This window comes from Meles meles, chromosome 13, assembly GCF_922984935.1.
Source record: "Meles meles chromosome 13, mMelMel3.1 paternal haplotype, whole genome shotgun sequence".
NCBI lineage: Eukaryota > Metazoa > Chordata > Mammalia > Carnivora > Mustelidae > Meles > Meles meles.
Window position 1 is genome coordinate 70,738,256 of NC_060078.1, and position 20,846 is coordinate 70,759,101.

The window sequence follows — 20,846 nt, forward strand, 5'->3', positions numbered from 1 at the left end:
ATTACTTGGGTTACTTAATAGCAGTCCCACTCCTTTGGTGGCCGCTAACCCTCCATTCTTGATGTCTCATGAGAAGGGAGTTGTTTGAAAGGGTGAATTCCCGACTCCAATGATACAGATATTTTGATCTTTGTATTGTCACAACAGGCTGCTGCGTCGGCATTTTCTGGAAGCAACAGAGCCCGCAGCCTTATATTCTTAGGGAAACCTCCCTTTCGTGGTTTGGGGTTGGTGGGGGGCCCGGCTGAGCTATGTAATGGAATTCTTTCCTTCTGCAACATTTTGGAATGTGATGAAATCTCATGCCATGCCCTCCAGATTACATACTTCTGCACACATTTTAAGATTTTTTTTTTTTTAATTGGACTTTGCCTGGGTCATTCCCTAGTTACATTAAACTTCCAACTTGTGAACTTGCTTTGATAGGGGGTTGTGTCCTTTTCACGTGTTTCATTTATGGAGACTGTGGATGTCCTTTAAAGGATGCCCATGTTTGGGACACTAGCAGGGCAACAAAGAGCAGAGCAATGCCACACTACCTTTGCATCTGTCATTGCTGAATTCCTGCTGAATCCAAGGTTTGGGGGCATTTGTGTCTATTGGGCCACAGGAAGACGTTCATCCCTCCTCTCCGTGTACCTGTTCTTTTCTAGGGAGAAATTCACCTGCTCTCTGAAGGAAACAGCTGTTTCAAAGAGCACTTACCAGACTCCATGCAGCAGGCATGAATTTCAAATACAATACTGTCTAGATTCGAAAGTTAGGCACAGGGTATATTAGAAAAACAAAAGACATTTTTGTACAGCTGGTCATTGTAAATAAATTAGAAGGGTGGTATCAGGTTTTGTTCACTACTTTCTTGAAATCCCCAGGATGTAATAACCATTATGTACTTAAAATTTACTCTAAATCAAAATTGGTGATTTCCTTTCCATTATATTCCAGAATCCCTAGATTTGGGGTTTTGGGGGAGGGGTAGCCTGGAAGTCATTATTATTATTTTTTTAAGTTGTTTTGAATTTGCGCTTGTGGATTTCTTCATTTGGAATAGGTTAGTTTTATTCCTGGCTCTGTTTTGAAAATCTGCTCTCCTAGAAACAGCTGTATCCTCTTACCCAGTTCCCAAACATTCCCTGCAAACGTGGGACACTCAACAAGATTGATTATGCTGGCACTAATCATTTAATATACCCAAGTCGTAAGGAAACACCTTGCGGGAGGGTGGAGGTTGCGAACTACCGAGAAATTACTTAGGGGTGAAGTGGTTCGTTCTTCATCTCTGAGGCCTGGTGGAGGATTAGGACAGTCAGAGGACCCTGTTGTGCCTGTTTCACCCCCTCCCTGACCTCCGCCATGCTGTGGCATGTTCCTGGAGGGACACAGGCAGGAAGAAAACCCTGGGAATTCACTGATCAGGGGCCAGCTTGGACCGGGTGGGCCAAGCCTTAAGCTTGCAAGTGCTTTAAAGGTTAGTTGGGGGAAGCACAATGGGATGCTTTCTTTTTATTGGGAAATAAATGAGAATGAGTGGAAATAAATTATGTTTAATGAACTTAACTGGAAGTAATTGTTCAAGAGCCTGTGAAAGCACAGCTTTGCTGGGTCGGCCCTGGGCTGCGGCTCTCACAGAGCCAAACAGCTGGATCACGTCTTTCTTTTCCAGGTTAAAATGTTCCCCTCCGTGTGCCCACACCCCCACCCTGACACCTCAAGCCCCACTCCCAGACTCCCCCCCCCACTCCTTTTTGGGGATTAAGAAAAGGTCATTAAGAGCAGAATTTGGCCCCCTAGACCCTGAGTGCTTGGCGATCTGTTTGGTGTGTTACCAGCTGGGTTGTTATATTATGGGAGGGACGGGGAGGGTGTTTGGGGGGAGACCAAGGGCTTAGGATGGTTTGAGTTAGTTCTATGTATATGCATATGTGTGAGAGAATTTGGATGAAAATTGAGTGCACATTTATTCTCTCCCTGCCTGCCCTGTTCAATCATTTCCCTGCACGAAGAATTTCAGTGCTTGTGTGAGTATATGAGAAACTATGAGTCGGCAGAATTTTGGAGAAAGCAAGGAGAGTCTGTCTTCTTCTTGCTGTCTAAATGGATTTGTTTCTAGGGTTGGGGGAGGGGTGCGGCCATCGAGAGTTTACCAAACAAGCAAGCAGCACCCTGAGTGTCAAGCTCCCTCGGGTTCCAGAAGCTGTCACTTGGCAGCCTTGTGGGTGGGCCGGGCATCCCCAGCAGCAGGGCCGGTGAGGCAGGCTGTGTGCTGGTGTTGGAAGGTGGGGCTTTCTTTTCTGTGACTCCCAGGCCCACCTCCTTTTCCTTAACCATCTCATTTCTCCCAGCAAAACTCGAACCCTGTGAAGCCTTCTCTCTTCCTTGTTAATTTCAGTGGCGGTGCTCTTGCCATTAATGTAAGTCTTGTCCAGGGAAACTGTGTGCCCTTGGCTGGGAGCCGGCCCGTTGGGAGCAGCGGCCTTCCGCCACCAGTGGGCTCTGGGCACCGCACTGCCTGGGCTTCCAGAGCCAGGGGCAGAGGGGCAGAGGGAAGTGTTTGCAGGAGCCCGTCTGGCCACCCTTCCACTGTGTGTGTGCAGGAGCTTGGCTGTGACCGCAGGATGTTCGTAGGGTGAGTCGGCGTGGGCCCACCCATGTGGGCCAGACCCAGGCTGCCACGTGCGTCTCCTGACGTCATTCCGGCAGCTGCAGCAGGTGCTCGTCCGGGGAATGGGCTGTCGAGGCAGGAAAGCTACCTTTGCCGACCATTCCACCACTCCCTGGCCCATTGCCTAAAAAAATCGGACTAGTTGAGTCACAGAGGGTTGTTGATGAGTAAGGAGCGGCCCCTCCTCCATCGCCACCCCCTCCTCTCCAGCGGCGCTCCGTGCCTCCAGTGACGTGCGGCATCATTCACGTTTCGCTGGTCGCCATTGGCCTTGGCGTAGCCATAGTCAGTGGCATCCAGCAGAATGCATGGAGCTCTAAACCCATTTTTAAATGTAAACTCTGAATGAACAGTGTCCCTTCCTGAGGCTGATCTCAGCCTCCAGGAGGGCTGGGGAGCCCAAGACCACGGAAGACCTCCTGTGTCCTCCCTGGGGAGGGGAGAAGGCTGACAAATGCTTCTCTGTGCTGCTTTTGTTTTATTGTGCTGGGCTCCTCAAGGCACTTTCTGGCCCCATTTTTCTTCTGCAGAAAAGGAGAGCAATAGGGGAGTATTGAAGAGGAGGGCGGGCGGAGAGGCCAGCCCCGCAATGGCTCTATTTGTTTTCAGCATCTGCTGATTAATAGGTTGCGAGGTGAATGGCAAGCTTTCATTCCCTTTGGGTTCCCCACAGTTACGGAAGGTTGAGGGTCGGGGTGAGAGGAGGGGTAGCAGGGAGATCTAGAAGTGCCTGAATCAATCTTTCATTTGCCAGGTTCCAAATCACAAGCCACGCTTGGATGGGGCTGTGGACACTTGGCGTTGAGGGTGGCACCGCCAAGCTGCAGAACACTGTTGCTTAAGGGTTCTCCAGGGGTCAGAGGTCAGCCACCAGGGCACCCCCTCCCAACTCCCCCACTGTAGTTGGATGAATACTTTAGGTGGTAAGGCTTTGTGCGTTTTGAGAGCTGGTAAAGGACCCCCTCCCTTTTTTTTTTTAATCATTTAACTCTTCAGTGCTCAAAACCCATAGAGCATAATGACCAGAACTGGGGAAGACTTCGCTCTGCGTAGAAGATGTTTCTCCAGGTAGAAAATAGAAAGCTCTGATTTACGGTCCGATGAGGATTTTTCTTCCCTTTAAATAGACACTGTTTACTTCATTTAATTGGTTCAAGGTTTTGGAGCTGACTTTTTCTTTAGTTTCTTGTCAGCTGAATTGACGGCATGCATTGTGTTTCTATCACCAGAGCCCTGCTGGACCCTGATACTGCTCATTTCTCTGTTTGAGGCGCAGAAACATCCCAGTAAAATGACTTTATCCCCCACCTCTCCAAATCACATAAAATCCCTGCTAAAAATACCTGGTGTCCTGTGGCATGGGGTGTTCTCAATGAGGCAGGAGCCCTGAGCTACTCCTAACTTGGGGTCTAGAGGGGCAGCAGGGGGGTGCTGTTTGCCAAAACTGGTCTAGGTTCCAGGGACTGGTGGGTGGGAGTGTGACAAACAGATTCCTTTGTGAGTCCTGAAGCCTCTCTGTCCAGTGGGGAAGGTTGGCCCAGGCTAAAATCAGAGGGTGCAGCTCACTACATCAGCATGGCAGAGAGCCCCATCCCAGCATCAGGCTCTGCAGACACCATGGGCAGGTGAGCATGAAAACCTGGAAACACCACCTTCCCAAGTCCTGTGATCTGTAGCACCTGCTGTGTGGAACTAATAAGAAATGCCAGCAACTTCATAGGTGTGTTGTGAGGATTTTTTTTTTTTTTTTAGATTTTATTTATTTATTTGACAGAGAGAGATCACAAGTAGGCAGAGAGGCAGGCAGAGAAAGAGAGAGGAGGAAGCAGGCTCCCTGCCAAGCAGAGAGCCCGATGCGGGACTCGATCCCAGGACCCTGAGATCATGACCTGAGCCGAAGGCAGAGGCTTAAACCACTGAGCCACCCAGGTGCCCTGTTGTGAGGATTTAATACAGTATGTCGTGCGCCGCGCTAAGCCAGTGCAGGAAGGCTGCACTCAGAGGTAGCGGTGGTGAGCTGTGCTGGGGTTGACAGGAGAGCTTCAGGAACAGCATTGGACAGTGCTCTGTTCTGTTCTCCCTCAGCTCATCAGACGAAGAGTTCTAGGGGGTCCCCGGGGGGAGTGCCTGGTGCTGATGGCGTGGGTGTGTGTGGGCAACTGTAGGGTGACTCCTGGACCTTACACGGAATGTTTTAGTCACTCTCACTGTTTTTGTGGCTCGGAGATTCCTGCTTTTCAACTTGTTCCTAAAGGGTTAGATACGAGTAACTAGGCTCTCCATGCAACTCTCGGCGACCACCACCACCCCGACCTTGAATGTTGGTCAGCTGTCACTGGAGGTAATGATGTTGCACGCTCTAGGCAGTTTTGAGGACCTACTTAATATTTAGATAAGGTGGTTGCCTCAAAGGTTCTTGGTTCCATGTTGCAGTAGTTTGCCTTAAATAGTGGACTTTTGTCTATAAAAAGATAAAACGGGGAGAGAGGCATATTTCCAGCTGTTTATCCCACCAGCATGAATTACCACTTTTATTTAGATTCCCTAGATCATTTCTGGAAGGTTGTCTGAGTCTTTCCCCCAGGAATGATACTTTTCACTGTTGAATTTCTTAGGGTGGTAACAATTTTGGACACAATCCTTAAGGACCCCCTTAAAGAAGTGGGCACTGATTGTAGGGAAGGGGAAAGTCTAAGGGACATTTCCTATTTGGGTTGGTTGGTGTTTCACTTATATGAACTCTTGCTTCAAGGCCCTCACCCTGATTCTGGAAGGCCCTTGGTCATCTCTAGCTGTTCAACTCTTCTGTGGGCTTTCGTATTTGTTAGCATGATAAAGTGATGGGGTTTTTTTTTTTTTTTTTTTTTTTTTTTTCAAAAGAGATGAAAAAATTTGTCAATTAAATATCACACTTTTAAGGAGAAGCATGTGCTTGTGGAAGGGTGGCCAAAAAAGTGCCCCACACTCTTCCCCATAATAAACGTCTTGCCTTTGAATTAAGGAGGGCCGTCTGTGGATGCATTTCCCTTCTGGGACTTTGATTAGAGCATACCGGGGGGTGGCCAACCATACCTCCACTGTGCACTCCTCATTAGTACTCTTTGGACAGTATTTTTCCGAGCTTCTTTGCATGTGTGGCTCTGTGCCAGGCCCACTATTGAGCATTTTATAGGCTTGAGCCTTAATTGTCACAGCGATGCTCTGAGGTTGACCCCCGTCGCATCTAGAGTTTGCAGAGACAGGACGAAGCTCCTGAGACGGGTTGCACAGCTAGACGAGTAAAGTAAAATTTCAGTCTGGGTCTTCCTTGCATCACAGCCCTCAGTCTTGGTCGCTGTGTCTATGCCGAGGGCTCGTAAACCATTTTTAAGGTACTGTACTGATAAAGATATGACTCACTGGTTTCCGAAAGTCTGTCCAGCTTTGTTCTATGATTCTGAGCAACTCCATGTTGGTGAATGAATCTGTGAGACTGTGTCATCTCTTCCTCTCGTGACTACAGTTGCAATTCAGTGGCTCTTCAGCAGCTTGAGTCTCACTACTGACACAAGCTGGGCATGACAGGGGATGGAAGGTTCCAGAAGACACAGTCTTTGTCCTTAAGGAACCTAGCTACAGTGGAATCAAGAAAGGTACATACGTGACTCTAGCATGGACATGATGTGACATAGAAAGAAAGGACTGTGGGGTCCTTGGGCTGGAGAGATGGGGCATTTTCACGAAGAACACCCTTCCATGTGCCCAGTAGTAGCACAGGGACAGGCAGGCCATATGGGAATCGTGACTGCACCCCGGACTCTGCAGGGGTGACTGCATTCCTTCCCCTTGCTCGCTTGGGAACTGGTCACCCTGGTGAGACCTGTAGTTTCCTAGGGACCTGCCTGGCACACAGTCATGATCAAAACATACAAGATCATGGGCAGCTTGAATCCACCCCCTCCCGTGTTAGAGAGTCTGACTGGACTGGAAGAAAAACCATATTGTGCAAAACAACATGAAGGTGATGGTGTCCAACTTTGGTCAGAGCTAGCTTCATCCATGTTTCTAAGAGGAAGAGGGAAAATTAACTTTTAAATCCTACCCCCGGTGAGCACCACTCTTGTGCAGATTCTATCTTCATCCTTTGCTAGACAAGTAGAGAAAGGTTTTCCCCGCATTTCCTGTTAGTCCTGCTTGGAAGGCAGCCGTGGAATTTGTGTGTCTGGGCTATAGACAGAACTACGCCATCAGGCAGCTTCTCCCTAACGATAAAATAATAAATACCAAGAATAATAAACCACCAGTCCTGTGTTTACCATGTGGTAGGTTCAATGCTAAGCTCTTCCCATGGATTTTCTTGAGAACTCTGGGATTTGTGATTCTTGTTAGGACGCGGGGCCCTTACCCTTTGTACTTGTCTGTGCCCATGTGGTCCTCCGGTCTGGGGTCATGCATCATGGCTGAACAGAGAGCTACCGTCTCTGGAACTCAACAGGCTGACTCAGGATGCCTGGGTCCTGATCCCAGACCCACTGAAGCAGGTTCCTGCTGAGAGAGTTCCTAGAGACAAGCATCCTGAGAGGCCTGACTGAACTGGAGCGGAGAATTATAGGCTCCACTACCCACTGCCAGCCCTTCCATCCCCATCCTTTTGCTTCCTTCCATTGTTTCTGGGGGTCCCGTCTCCCAGAAGCCCTTCAGCCTCTAAGTGACAGTCTTCCCTGCTTGGGGTTATCTCTGGTTCTTCCTACTCCTCGCATAGTCTTTCCACCCTTACTCTGGAACTGGTCTGCCCTCTTCCATTTCAGCAGGTGTGTATCTTTCCAACCAAACAAAAGAAACGTCTGGAAGTTGGCAGTAGTCATTTTCCTTTCCTCCTGGTGGTCTTCGCTTCTCTGACTGGGCTTTGTCCCTTCCTCTCCCTCCCTTTCCTTCTCTTTCCCCTCTCCATCCCAGCGTGCATTAAGAGTTCAGTTGTTGGCTACTTTTCAGTTGGCCATGGCCTTGAGGCAGTAGCCCTTCACTCTGCTGGCTTTGGCCTTGTCCAGACCTTCAGGGCTGCTAGGGACGTGTGACCAAAGCTCCCTCTGCATCTTTGGGCCTTTGCATTCAGTGCTTTGATTGCGAACTGGTAATTCACAGCATAAGGCTCTTTGGGCCACTAGCTTGCCCCTCTGGAAGCGTCCAGTTGTTTCTGAGAATCGTTAAACCAGGCTGTTGCAAGTGTTGACTTCTTTCTCGGTACTCATTTCTGGAGCATATGGAGGAGGAAGTCCATATTTTACGTTCCGAACATGCTCATGAAAGTTCGAAGCCCCTTTTAGAGATGCCTTCCCCACAATTGACTGGCGTGAGAAATACTCTTTGCGTATTATACCCCTTCCTTATTCATTAAAAAAAAAAAAAAAAAAAAAAAGGACAAAATGAAAAACGCAAAGCAAGCTAAGTGCTCGGTGGTCCCTGAACTCGAGAGGCACTAGTGGGCAGCACTGAAACCTCACTTCTTTCCTTGTAATGCAATTCCTTTTCCTTGATGTTAATGCAAGTTGTGCCTTCCTAAAAGTAATAAAAGGAAATGAAGACACGTTCTGAAATGAAACTTGACTCTAATCCATTCATCATCTAATACTGGCCTCTTTATCTTCGCTGGTACCTAATCTGGTTAAATGTCCCTGTTGTAGGATTTTAGTGAAAATCCTCTATGGGGAATAGGGTTTTTTTTTGCAATTGGATTACTCTCAGTAAATGGCCCAGTAGTTCGCTTGTTTCAGCTTCATTTTTCCTTTGTGGTCTTGCTGGGCTAAGTTAGAGCACAGCATAGTGGAGGGGGTGGGGCAGGCTGAGAGCGGGAACAGGGGTGAAGAGGATAAGAATTTGGGAAGGTCTGGTCATGGCAACTAAAAAAATCTTTAAAATGCTTTTTTCTTTTTTTTCCCCCTGCTCTTTCTACCTATCCACCCTTCCTGAACATAAAAATGCTTGTACTTTGTTTGCTAGAACTGCCCGTTTCTAAACGGCACCCCTTTTATTAGCCCAATTTATCATCATCCAGTTAATTTATTAGCATTCCCCCATGACTTGCTAATGAAATTCCTAATGAATCAGGGCTGCTGTAATCTGCATAAAATATGCAGGTGCTTGCCTGTCCGTCTAGGGCTTTCTGGTAAAGTTCACACTCCCAACCAGACCAGGAGTGGAGCTTTTCATCCGCGCTCTCTGTAAAGGACTGTAGCAGGCTGGCTGGTTCCCAGGGCAGGGAGCCCTTAGGAGCGGGAGGTGGTGGGTAGGGAGGCTGCGTGGGTGGGACTTGGGCCCTGCCTGGTTTCTTGTAAGGGAAGGTGTTCCTAGCCTGTTCCCTGGGAAGCCTGCTTGCCTCCTGAACGTCCCTCCGCTGGGGCTCTGGGGTCAGAGACCACCCCACACCCCCCAGTAAATGAAGTCCCCACGTCCGATTTATCTGCCGGCTGGGAAAGTGCAGAGTCAGGGTCTGTGATGGGGTGGTGATGGAGGAGGCATTGTTTACAGCCAGGCTCCGTAGGGAGGTTAAAACGGAAGCGTGCCCACCCAGAGAGCAGGCTTTACAAATATCTGTTATTTTTAATACATGGATCAGGGCCAGGGCTGCGCGCGGATTGAGCGCATCGTCCAGAATCTGGGCGGGAGGGCGTGGCCCCAGGAGCACCTGGGGCCTGTGTTGGGAAGTCTCAGGCTGATGGTGTCCTTCTCCGTTTCTTTCCCTCCCACAGTCGAACAAAGTGCCAGTCGTGCAGCACCCTCACCATGTTCACCCCCTCACGCCGCTCATCACGTACAGCAATGAGCACTTCACCCCGGGAAACCCACCTCCACACTTACCCGCTGACGTTGACCCCAAAACAGGTAGGCCGAGCGTTCGGTGCTAAGCGCGTGTGCTGGGTCTGTGGCCGCCTGACCTGCTGGGATGTGGGACGGGCTGTGGGCACTGTGGAGGGGCTCCCGTTCCTCTCTTGGGTGTTGAGAAGAAAGTTCTTTGGGGGAGGCCAGAGCCCGGTGAGGGAGTCGCTTCCCCCGTCCTTAGAAGAAGCCCGTGTGTAGCACCAACGATCTTTCTAGAGCTCCGCATACCCACTGGAAGGGCTGGCTGTGAATCCCGCAGGAGTAGCTTCTCGTAGGCGTCCACGAGGAGTAGGCATCTCGTGGTCTCCTTCTCAGCAGCTTGGGAATAGAGGAACCCCACCAGCATGGCCCCCCAATGCCCTGGTTCGTTTAGCAGCTGAGGGATTCCAGTCACTTGCTGATGGCGGTATGGTGCAACGTCACTGGGTCCCGCATCGTTGTTGCTGATTTATTTGGGTTCCTCTTCTCCTGCTGTATCACCAAGCCCATTATACAGATGTGAAAACCAAGTTCATCAAGGAACAACCAGTAGGGTCTCAGGCGGAAGGTGCCACGTCACCCTTCAGCCTTTACACTTTACCCTCCCTTCCATCCCATGTGCTCATCAACTGCTTTTTCCTCAAAGAGGGAAAGAGAAGGCAGGGTTCCTTGAGACCCTCCTGTAACAACCAGCAACGGGCCACAGCTCCTAGAGGGATGGTCATGGGAGAAGAGCCGAGGCCAGGCCAGGCCGGGTGGTACACTGCCCGGGGTTTCTCCAACCAGCTAGTTCATTAGAAGGATGAATGTTAAATGGCTATCCCATGTCACTTTGTCAGACGGGATTGTTTGGTGTCGAGCTGAGGTAGATTGCCTGTTCATGCAGACTTCGCTGCCTCTGAATGAAACTACACATTAGCTGGTTTTCACCAGCCTCTGAGCCCCCTTTGTGCTCGTGGGGGACCCAGCCTGGTGCTTGGATGCTGGAGGAGGCCGCCAGCCGGCCTCAGGCTCTGCGAGTGAATGGCAGCATCAACGTCTCATTTAAATAATGGTAGTACAGGGAATAGCTTTTAAATGGTTATCGTAAAACATATGATTAACGTCTGCAGACTGTTTACTTTTCCTCTGCGAACATTCTTTCAAGTGTGCAAATGGCTTGGTGTAGGGTCCAAGACCAGCTAATCTGTTTGGTTTTTGTAATAGAGAGAAAGCCATGTCTGCATGAAAATGTCACCCAGGGAGACTTAACTTACAGATTAAAAGCTTCCTGAATGAATTAAAAAAAAAAAAAATGGAATAGTTTTCATCCGCAGACACGCAGCTCATTACCTCCAATACCGCGTTGATTCTGTAGTGTTCATTTTCTTCTCAGTTCAGCTGCTTCAGATCGGTCCCTCTGTGTCAGAATTGCTCCCAGCATTCTTGTTTTGCTCAGGATTGAGGGCAGGAGCCTGTGGAGTAAGTGTGCAGTCACTCAGGCCTTTAGGATGTGCTCGGCTGTGTCATGTGTCATGGGTACCTGGTCAGCGGCTAGGGCTCGTTCTCCCATCTGGCTGCCTCCAGAGAAGTAGTGCTAGACCTGAGTCCGCTGGTCTGCTCAGTTCAGATCCTGCCCTGGAGAAGAGGCCATGACTCCTGGTGAGTTTCTGCCACAGTTCCTCCTCTCAGCTGAGGTGGAGACAATCTAGAAGAGTTACCTTTTTTGAAAGAAGGCCAGAGTCACCCTTCCAAAAGCTATAACTGGAAAGGCGTTGTTAGAAACTTAGAAGAGCGGACTCTGGTGCAGGCAGGTCATGAGAATTACAAGGAGTAGAGGCCCAAGTTGGGAGGGCAAAGAGCATTTACATGACTCGATCACCTACTGTGTGCCAAGCCCTTTAGATTTTTCTTTAATCTCAGTAATCACACTGATCCCATAAGGCAGAAATACCCAAGACAGTATTTTCGGGGTCTGCGTCTACCCCGTGTACCCATCCATCTAGAAAGAGATAAACCACTTTGTCAAGGTACAGCAGGGAGAAATGATGAGCAAAACCTACCCACAACTCTTAACGATCACAGTCATGGAAAGAATCTCATGCTAGCTCTGCTCATAGAAGAGAAGTCTCTATCCTCCTTTCCCTGTTCCCATCCCTTGGCAGTTTCTCTGTCCTTCTCTCCTCCTTTGTTACTGAAATGCTGCTTCTTCTCCCAGGAATCCCACGGCCTCCGCACCCTCCAGATATATCTCCGTATTACCCGCTATCGCCTGGCACCGTAGGACAAATCCCCCATCCGCTAGGATGGTTAGTACCACAGTAAGGAGTTCCATTTTTTAATTCCCTTTTTGTTTCTTACATGGGCATGCTTATTATTTATCCTGTGTGTGTGTGTGTGTGTGTGTGTGTGTGTGCGTGTGTGTGTGTGCGTGTGTGTGAGTTTCGGAAGACAAGGTTGGTGGGGGAGGGTGGCAGGGGGTACTTGGGGAAGATGCTCCATGAGCGCCCCTTGGGGAAGCTGGCAAGTCAGTAGCCCTTCGGATGGGCCACGTAGGAAAAACGTTGTTGATACTCAGCACTCTGAACCCACAGTCCCCAAAGACTCTGGGTTTCTCTCTGTGAACGAGGGTGTCCTTCAGATACTTCGGGAATGGCAGAGGCTCTCAGGGCTCTGTCAGAGAAAGCCGCTCATGGCTCTTCTGCTGGTGGCAGCCCAGCCTGGAGGCCCGTTGTTGGTTTGAGGCAGCACAGGAGTGGCAACAGGCATCATGTCATTTTGAAACACAGGGTGAGCGTGGGGAGTGGTTTCCCCCTCGCCCCATCCTGACCATTGCTCCCAAGGCTGGCAACAAGAGTGGAAAGGGCTGCCTGTTGGGACAGACGGGTGTGCAGCCAGCATCTCTCTGAGATTCTTGGTTCACCTGATTGTGAGGGGCGGGGGTGGGGCTTTGGAAATCCCTCCTGCAGCACATGGAGCCTTCCTGAGTGTCAGCCAAGGTTCCTGGCCGTGCGCAGGGCATCGAATCGCCTTTTACGATTTGTCTTCCTGCCACCCAGTCTTGCTTTTATAGTACCATCCATTAACCTTCCTTAAGACGACTTGAAAAATGTGTATTTCCGAGCCAGAGTAGAAAGGCCTTTACTGCATAAGCATACCACGTGTGAGAGAGAGAGTGAGTGTGTGTGTGTGTGTGTGTGTGTGTGCATGTAATATCTGTTTTGTGAGTGCATTCTTGTATATGTATTTCTCCATGTGTATCCATGATCGCTACTCTTAAAAAACAAGGACAATTTGTTGTCTTAACAGAAATATGTCCTAGGTTAAACTCTGAAGTTTGGGTTTTGGGGAAGACCCCCTGTTGTAGCCTTACAGAAGACAGAGTCTGGAATAGTTTGCCCAGTGTTTCTCTAGTTGAGCACACTCTGTCCTGTTCTGTGAAAAAAAGCTTGGAGTCTGAAGTAGCTGTACAAAACACTGACCGTGGGTGTACTTTCTGTTGATTTTTTTTCTCCTTCATTTTGTTGGGGAGGGTAGACACGGACGTGAGCTTGTGTCCCAGTCCTTCCTCAGAAAATGGGGCCATATTCCTCGACTAGTTCTCTGTCATCCCTTGCCCCGTTCCGCTGACGGGCAGGTATTTGAAGGCTAGATAAAAAGGAATAGCCAACTCAGACAACCCTCTGTCAGAAAAAGTTGTGTGTCTTTCATGAGGATGCTATTTTGCATGTTGCTGTATTTTTTAATTATTGTAATGAGGTGTGATTGTCTATTGGTTACCCACAATTCTTCTTGGGGACTCTCCCCCCGGTAACTCTTGTCAACACTTGTTAATTTGACAAAAGGCTACAAATTAAGCTCTGTTAATTTAATGTTTTCTCACCGAGATCTAAATACCGAAAGAGGCCCAAAGCGTAACTGAAGTCCTTTGATTCACTGCACTTTATTTTGGTATAAATTTACATTCATTATTGTTTTCCTTTGGATGTGTAGCCCTCAATTAGTGTGATGGCTCCATTAAAGCAAGCGAGACTTCGCCTTTAATTATTACAACAAAACACCTAGTTTCAGCTTGGGGAGAGGGTCTCTATTGACATAAGCAGAGGTTATAAAATTTAATTAGCCATTCCTATCAGATTTATGGCATTCAAATTGTTCTGTGTTTCTTCCCTTTGATCCTTCCTGTACAATCCCCAAGATTTTTGTTCTGATCAAATGAGAATAAAGCTTACTGTGCAGAGAGAACTTTCCCTTTTTCTTCTTTTTCTTTTCCCCACCCCCACCCTTGTTTGCACTCTCTTACTTTGTACCCCCCCTCTTTTTAGGCAAGGTCAGCCAGTGTACCCAATCACGACAGGAGGATTCCGTCACCCCTACCCCACAGCTCTGACTGTCAACGCTTCCATGTCCAGGTGAGTTCCAAGAACCGGGCCCTCCAACCAAGTCAGCCGTGGGGGACTTCTCAGGAAGTGCTCTAGATGGCTCCCAGGCCAACCAGCGGCCGCTTCTTCAAGTTATCCTAATGATCTAAGACCAATAGGGCATTGGGCTTTACTCCTAGAAAACACTAAAAAATTAACCTGAACTTCTAAGATAGGTGATGTCCAAGTTTCGAGGTTGAATCTGGGAATCGATGTATTGAGCAGTTTTGTTTGTTTTTTTGTTTTTTAAAGAATTAAGAAGGTGTGAAAAAGTAGTTAGGACAGAACTTTTCAAAAATGTTTCTCTGTTGCCCTATACTGGGTAAGAACGGAAAGGGTGGAGGTCATTTTAATATTATGTAAAGGAGAGTTTGAGGAAGGGTGTGGTCTTGTCAAAATTAGATTCTTCACTGTCAACAAGAAGAGACCCCCGTGTCCCAACACACACTTCTGCAAAGTAGTACTAACCCAAAGAATTAGAAGGGGAGCCCCCACTCCCTGCTCAGCGGGAATGCTTCTCCCTCTCTCACTCCTCCTGCTTGTGTTCCCTCTCTCGCTGTGTCTCTGTCTGTCAAATAAATAAATAAAATCTTTTTTAAAAAAGGGGGGGAGCCCCATATGGAATTTTAAGTTGTTCATTAGCCACGATTTTAAAGAGGTTCAATATCAGGGAGGGAAACCCAGGTGAAATTCTTTTTAAGGATCTATTCAACCTGTTGTCAAAATATTCTCATTTTGACATTTAGCACTGTAAAGCAACTGTTAATGAGATTTTACATTCTGTTTTGTACTTTTTTTTATAAAGATATATATTTTTTTATATTTTATTTATTTATTTGACAGAGAGAAAGGTCACAAGTAGGCAGAGAGGCAGGCAGAGAGAGAGGGGGAAGCAGGCTCCCCGCCGAGCAGACAGCCCGATGCGGGGCTTGATCCCAGGACCCTGAGATCATGACCTGAGCCGAAGGCAGAGTCTTATAAACCACCCAGGCGCCCCTGTACTTTTTTTTTAATCTGGTATGTATTTTACACTTATCAGTACATCTCAATTTGGACCTGCCACATTTCAAGTCCTCAAAAGCCAGGTGTGGCTGGTGATTACCACACTGGCCTGTGTAGCTCTAAGTCTTGGAAAGCTTTTTTTAAAAAAAAAAAAAATCATGTGTGTGCAGAACAAGAATTTGAAAAGAGCCCATCACATAACCAGCAAAGAATTCCCACACCCAGACAAAGGACAGGATGATGTTTACTTTCCTTAATAGGGGAGCATCTTTAACTTCTAGTTTAAATATTTGGGTCACGAGCTCCGCCCTGACTTCTACTTCGTATGAAATATTTTGCTGTGTTTATTTGGATAAAAATGGTGGCTTCTTCCTTTAAAGAAAGTGGTGTGTGGTGTGTGCGTTCATATCCCTAAGCACGTAAATATGTGTGTAAGGTGTACACGCTGATACACCCACTTGTGTGTACCTGGATCTTTCTAATCCCTTGTTCTCCCTTTCCTCCCTCTAATTAATTCTGGCTAATTTTTCAATGAGTGCTAGTTTATTTACAAACTGGTTGGCAGCAGTAGGCTTAAGTAGTCACTAATCGCTCCTAATGATAGTTTTATTTTCTGTTCATCTGATTTTCAGTCAAGTTAATTAAATCGGTGGAGGTTTAGACTTTCCTGATGGGCTACAACAAGTAATCCATTTTGATGATGACCCATAATTAAATCAGCATGCATTACATGGCAAGGATGCTGTCCCTAGCATCTTCCCCCAATCTCCATGGTCTATGTGGGAACCCAAGACCAGAGGAAGGGTTGGAGAGACAGGACAAGCCAGCCCCTTTTCCTGCTTACAAAACAGTAATTCTGGTGGGGGAAAGAGTAAGAATCACATTCATGAAGAAAAGCAGACTGTGGTCTATCTCCCATTTGTAATTATACCATAGAGATCCCGTAATTTTAAAGATCCAGTCCCTACATGGGGTAAAGGATCTCGGTTTCAAAATCCACACCAATGTGGGTTAGGCGGGAAAATGCCTTTGCACCCTCTTCTCCAGTGAAAGGAGGAAGGTTACGTTCATTAAATAATGTCATCACCACCTTGCAAAGCATGGGAACGAATTGGGAGTCTCCCAGGAGGAGAGCTGCGTCCGAGAGCCACTCCTAATCCACAGCTCTGTCTTCCCTGCAAACCAGCGTTTATCATACCCCTGATTGTTGTTCGTGTTTGTTTATTTGGTGCCTTTGAGAGGTTAAAAGCAGTGAAGGAATTGTCGGATAGGGATTGGGGTTAAGCTTATCGATTGAATTATCATTAGGAGGTTAGCCGATGATTTAGAGGTGGGCAAAGGGGTGGTGGAAAGGAAGGAAACAGTGGGAGGAAAGGTTAGGGGCTCAGGGTGCAGGGGGGAGGCCGCCGATTCCCCAGGTAGGCCTTATGAAAGGTAGCTAGTTAAAAAGCGTATACAGCAAATTAAATACATTATTGTGGTAATGGGGCGACAGAAGTATGGGGCTATTATACTTATGGCAGTTATAGGAAATGTAGGCAGCTTGCCCTGTTCCAGAACACCCTTTGATATTCATTCTATTCAGCAGCCGGGGCCAGGACTTCTCAGAATTAAGTGATGGGTCATTATACTTTAAACACCACGGAGAAGCCTAGATTGGCAATTAAACAGCTCTTGCTGACACTCACTTGTGCCACCCTGTGACCCCCTTTAGATTGAGATGTTGGAGCTCCGGGCCCTCAGCCTGCTAAATTGGTGCAAGGCTCTTCTCCTGACGAGAGCGGGCTCTGAAATCTGCCGGCTTCAAAGGGAGCGAGATCATGTATAAACCATAATGTGGGTGCACCGTGGCTCACAAAAAATAAGGCAGGAAGAGATGAAATGTTACCAGTGCAAGGGGGAAAACGAGAGAATAATGACAAACCTAATGCAACTCAAAGCAGGATTGTTGCACGAGGAAAATGCATCCCACTGCTCGTGCATGAAATCAAGGCCGCCGGATGACATCCAGTTAACAGAAACGTGTCAACAGTGAAGTAAAGTGAGAGTGAGCAAGAGAAGGAGCCCCTGAGACAGCCAGAAACAAAAATTAGTTGTCCTTAACAAGTTAAGGTTCATCATTATATTCTGGCTCGGAGCCATAAAAGCAGACGGGGGTATATAATGAGCTGCTTAGAATTTTTAGGGTGTTTATCGCATTTCAGGAAATAGTTGTCCGCAGAAAGGAATTTCTTGAGCAAAGGTGTGCCTGTGCGCGCCCCCCCCCCACGCCCAACACCCCGATTCTTTCTCTGCTATACGTTTGTCAGACAGACGAGTATGTGTGTAGGCGTGTGAACTTGGAGGTGTTCGTTCCTCGTGGCCTGCACCAGAAATTTGGCCCCACCCCAAAATGTGCTGGAACTGTAGTATCTGCCTGTGGTGTTTGGGGGGTGTGTGTGTGTGTGTGTCCACGCCCCACCCCCACACACCTACTACCTACACCATACACACAGTGTTTCTCTGTCTCTCCCTCCTCCCCCCTTCTCTCCCTCTCTGTCGTCCCCACCTTCCCCCCTGCGCGCTCTCTCTCTCTCTCTCTCATGTCTGTACACATATTCTCATTCAGCAAGAAGAGAACATATGTATTTGAGGAATGTCAAGCCTTTAAAATTCGCAGTAAAAGCTGCCACTCCACCCACCGCTTCACCCAAGGGCTTCCAAGAACACATGTTCTTAACTTATGTTTCCTCAGAGGCCCTCATGCAGTGGGAAGGAGCAGGGAGTAACATGGGAGCCCAAGTGCCTTCCGAGAGTTTGCTTCTCATTTCTCAGGGAAAGGGAATGGAGGTTGTTTGTTTTTTCTTTCTCTTTTTCTCTTCGACTCTTTCCCTCCCTCCCTCTCTTCTGTCCATCCTTCCTCTCATATACCCTAAAGGATTTACATGGTTCTTACTAAAAAATCATGTCATTGTTACCAAACTTTGATACTGGCTTTAATTTGTAAAAGGCAGTGGCAGGAGAGGGCCACATCAAGATGGAATTTCTGAGTCAAAGGTCCACTCTGAGTCTGGGCCCCTTTAGAAATCTGTCTTGTGCATTGGTATTTTCTCCGTTGATCTACATAGATTCAGGTAGTTAATTTTTTTTAAACCATTTTCAAGTTCACATTTACTACATTATTTGGGTGAAATGGAAAATCGTTTCATCTCCAGTCCACATAGGAAAAGAACCTTATAAATGCAGAGTCCTCTTGAAGTCACCGTCTCAGTAAGTTCTTATTAGCACTCCCAGTGCCCACCAGAACTGGCTGCTAGAGAGCAGGTCTTCATTCTCTGGATGCTCTATGGGACTGTTCTGGTTTGGATTTATTAAGAAGGCATCAACTGCTTGATCTGGTTCTTCTTCCTCCAAACAGCGCCCACCTGCTCACTTGCCTAACCTGGACAGGTTGGAGCCTAGAGGCCGCCATTTTGTTTTCTCTCGGGGTTCTACCCTTTTTGCCCCTCACCCTACTATTCTCTACAGTGGTATGTGTTCTCTTAAGAAGGGTGATTCTTCTAACCCAATCCAACTCATGGCGACTCCAAGCATATCAGAAAACATGAAAGCTGTTTGTCTGATCCCGTTGTCACTCCACATGTGCCAAGATGAGCATTTTAAAACTAGCTCTTTATGTTCTGGTGAGTTTTCCTGGTAGAGAAATGCTAATTCAGGGCCTAAGGGGGGTTTCAAAGAACTTCCTTAAAAATGGATTGTATTAGAGGAGAAAACAACCTTTATTCATAGAGTTCCCACTTGGATAATCATTTAGAAGGCCTTTGAAGGCACAGGCAGCCTATTAAGTAAACGTAATTTAGGAATACTAGAATTACAGAGCAGGAGAGGGTATACGCATCCGAATTCAAAGCTCCATTTATGTGTGTGTGTATAAAATACAGCTTTTTTTTTTCATCTTTCCATAAGTGGACATAAGCTTATTTAAAATATCCGTGACTTATGAAGAGAACCAGATAGGAAGTATTTGGATTTTCCCCATCTTCCTGCCTCACTTTCTCTCATTCCTGTCAAAACGATGGGGCACACCAGCAAAAAAAAAAAGAAAAATTTTATTGTACTCTATCAACAGAATTTGGCTTAATGAGGCATGCATGGCATTGTCAAAAATGTGTACTTCGGCCACGTTAATATTTTATTCAGCTGTCAATATGCAACAATAGATTTCACCTTTCATTCTAGAGCTGATTAGAACTTAGGAAATTGTCTTCTTAGATGCCACTAATAATGCCTCAAAAAACAAGTGGACGTGTGATTTCCAGCAGGTAGTCCGAGCCTACTTTTCCGCCCAAGTACATCCGTTGTATTTGTCTTTTGCTAAAGATGTTAAAAATCATAATGTCTCTTGTCAGTAGCAATAATGAAGGGGAAGATTGGCTTTAATGACATTATGAGAATCATTATGTTTAATTTATCACTAATTAATGCTGACAGGTTTCATATGCCTTGGGTTGCTTTCATGTGAGTGTTACGTGCTGGGTTTTTGTTGTTTTTTTTTTTAATTGTGTGTACACATCCCTCCCCATTCATTCATTTTGATTCTGACGATTTACACAGCTTCCTGTCTTCCAGGTTCCCTCCCCATATGGTCCCACCACATCACACTCTACATACGACCGGCATCCCCCACCCGGCCATAGTCACGCCAACAGTCAAACAGGAATCCTCCCAGAGTGACGTCGGCTCACTCCACAGCTCGTGAGTGTCGCTCTTTTGGTCGCTTTCTCCTTCCCCGTCTTGTCTAGCCTGTTGTTGATGCCGTGGCTGCTGGGTGGTTGGCCCTGCCCGTGGCTGGCCATGGTGCGTGTGCCTCGGGTGTCCTTTGTCCTCAGACAGGCTCGGATTTGCACCCGTGTCCCCGCCCCTCACCCACTACTGAACGTTTGGAGGCCTGTCCTGCAAGTACGAGAGGCACCAGCCCAGGGGATACTGGCCACGCTGTGCTCCCCCACCCCCTGGCTTAGGAAATGTGCCTGGGACACTCGAGGAAGTGATTGTGAAATCTTTCTCTTCCCCCACACACCTGCTGGGATGCTTTTGTTCCGCTTTCCAGGCTGGAGAAGACCCACAGTGGAAGCGTGCTTCCCGTTCAGAACGGCTGGGTTTGGGTGTTGAGCCGCCGGGGGAGCTGGGTTCTCTGGGGAGGTGGGACCTTGCCATTGTTTATGGGGTTGTGTTTGTCTGTTGTGCCCATATCCAGAAAGCATCAGGACTCCAAAAAGGAAGAAGAAAAGAAGAAGCCCCACATAAAGAAACCTCTTAATGCGTTCATGTTGTATATGAAGGAAATGAGGGCCAAGGTCGTGGCGGAGTGCACGTTGAAAGAGAGCGCGGCCATCAACCAGATCCTGGGCCGGAGGGTAGGTCGCTCCTTCACTGGGAAGAGGGGGATGGATGGACCAGGGCACAGTGGGTGGCATGGCACGGTAGCCCTGTCCCTTCAGTCACATGCTGACTTCTTCACTGGCCTTCATGGCAGCGTGACCAGAACGACCTTCTCCACACGCCCCGCCGTCTTCCCCAGAACGGGGTTGTGACAGATGAGGTTTTGTCTGAGCACTCCTGCGCGAGCCAGCGCCCTGCAGAGCCGACCCGCCTTTTAGCCCCGGCCGCAGGGTAGTTTGTGATGTTTTGTCTGCCTCTCCCCGCCTCTGTGTCCCCTCCAGTGGCACGCACTGTCCAGAGAAGAGCAAGCAAAGTACTACGAGCTGGCCCGCAAGGAGCGACAGCTTCACATGCAGCTGTACCCCGGCTGGTCTGCGCGGGACAACTATGTAGGTGTTCCTTTTCCTCAGAACCGGCGTCCGCAGAGACGTGTTGGGGGGTTCCTCTTGCTACCTGCCACCTTAAGTCAGGCCTCAGGACCATACATTCTGCACACTCCGGGGACCAGGAGCCTCCTGTCCGAGCCC

General features: G+C 47.9%; 1 protein-coding gene across 31 annotated transcripts in view; it reads left to right on the forward strand.

The window, feature by feature from the left end:
* TCF7L2 (transcription factor 7 like 2) overlaps positions 1 to 20,846 on the forward strand; it is a 199,263-nt gene that overhangs the window by 163,946 nt on the left and 14,471 nt on the right. For 15 of the 31 annotated variants that reach the window (XM_046027536.1, XM_046027527.1, XM_046027534.1 and 12 more), the window contains 6 exons: positions 9,388 to 9,520; positions 11,694 to 11,796; positions 13,801 to 13,887; positions 19,492 to 19,632; positions 20,135 to 20,294; positions 20,601 to 20,708. In XM_046027536.1, the coding sequence (XP_045883492.1) occupies positions 9,388 to 9,520; positions 11,694 to 11,796; positions 13,801 to 13,887; positions 19,492 to 19,632; positions 20,135 to 20,294; positions 20,601 to 20,708 (732 nt within the window). The remainder of the gene's footprint in view (positions 1 to 9,387; positions 9,521 to 11,693; positions 11,797 to 13,800; positions 13,888 to 19,491; positions 19,633 to 20,134; positions 20,295 to 20,600; positions 20,709 to 20,846) is intronic. The other 16 variants (XM_046027530.1, XM_046027538.1, XM_046027540.1 and 13 more) reach the window with 3 other exon arrangements.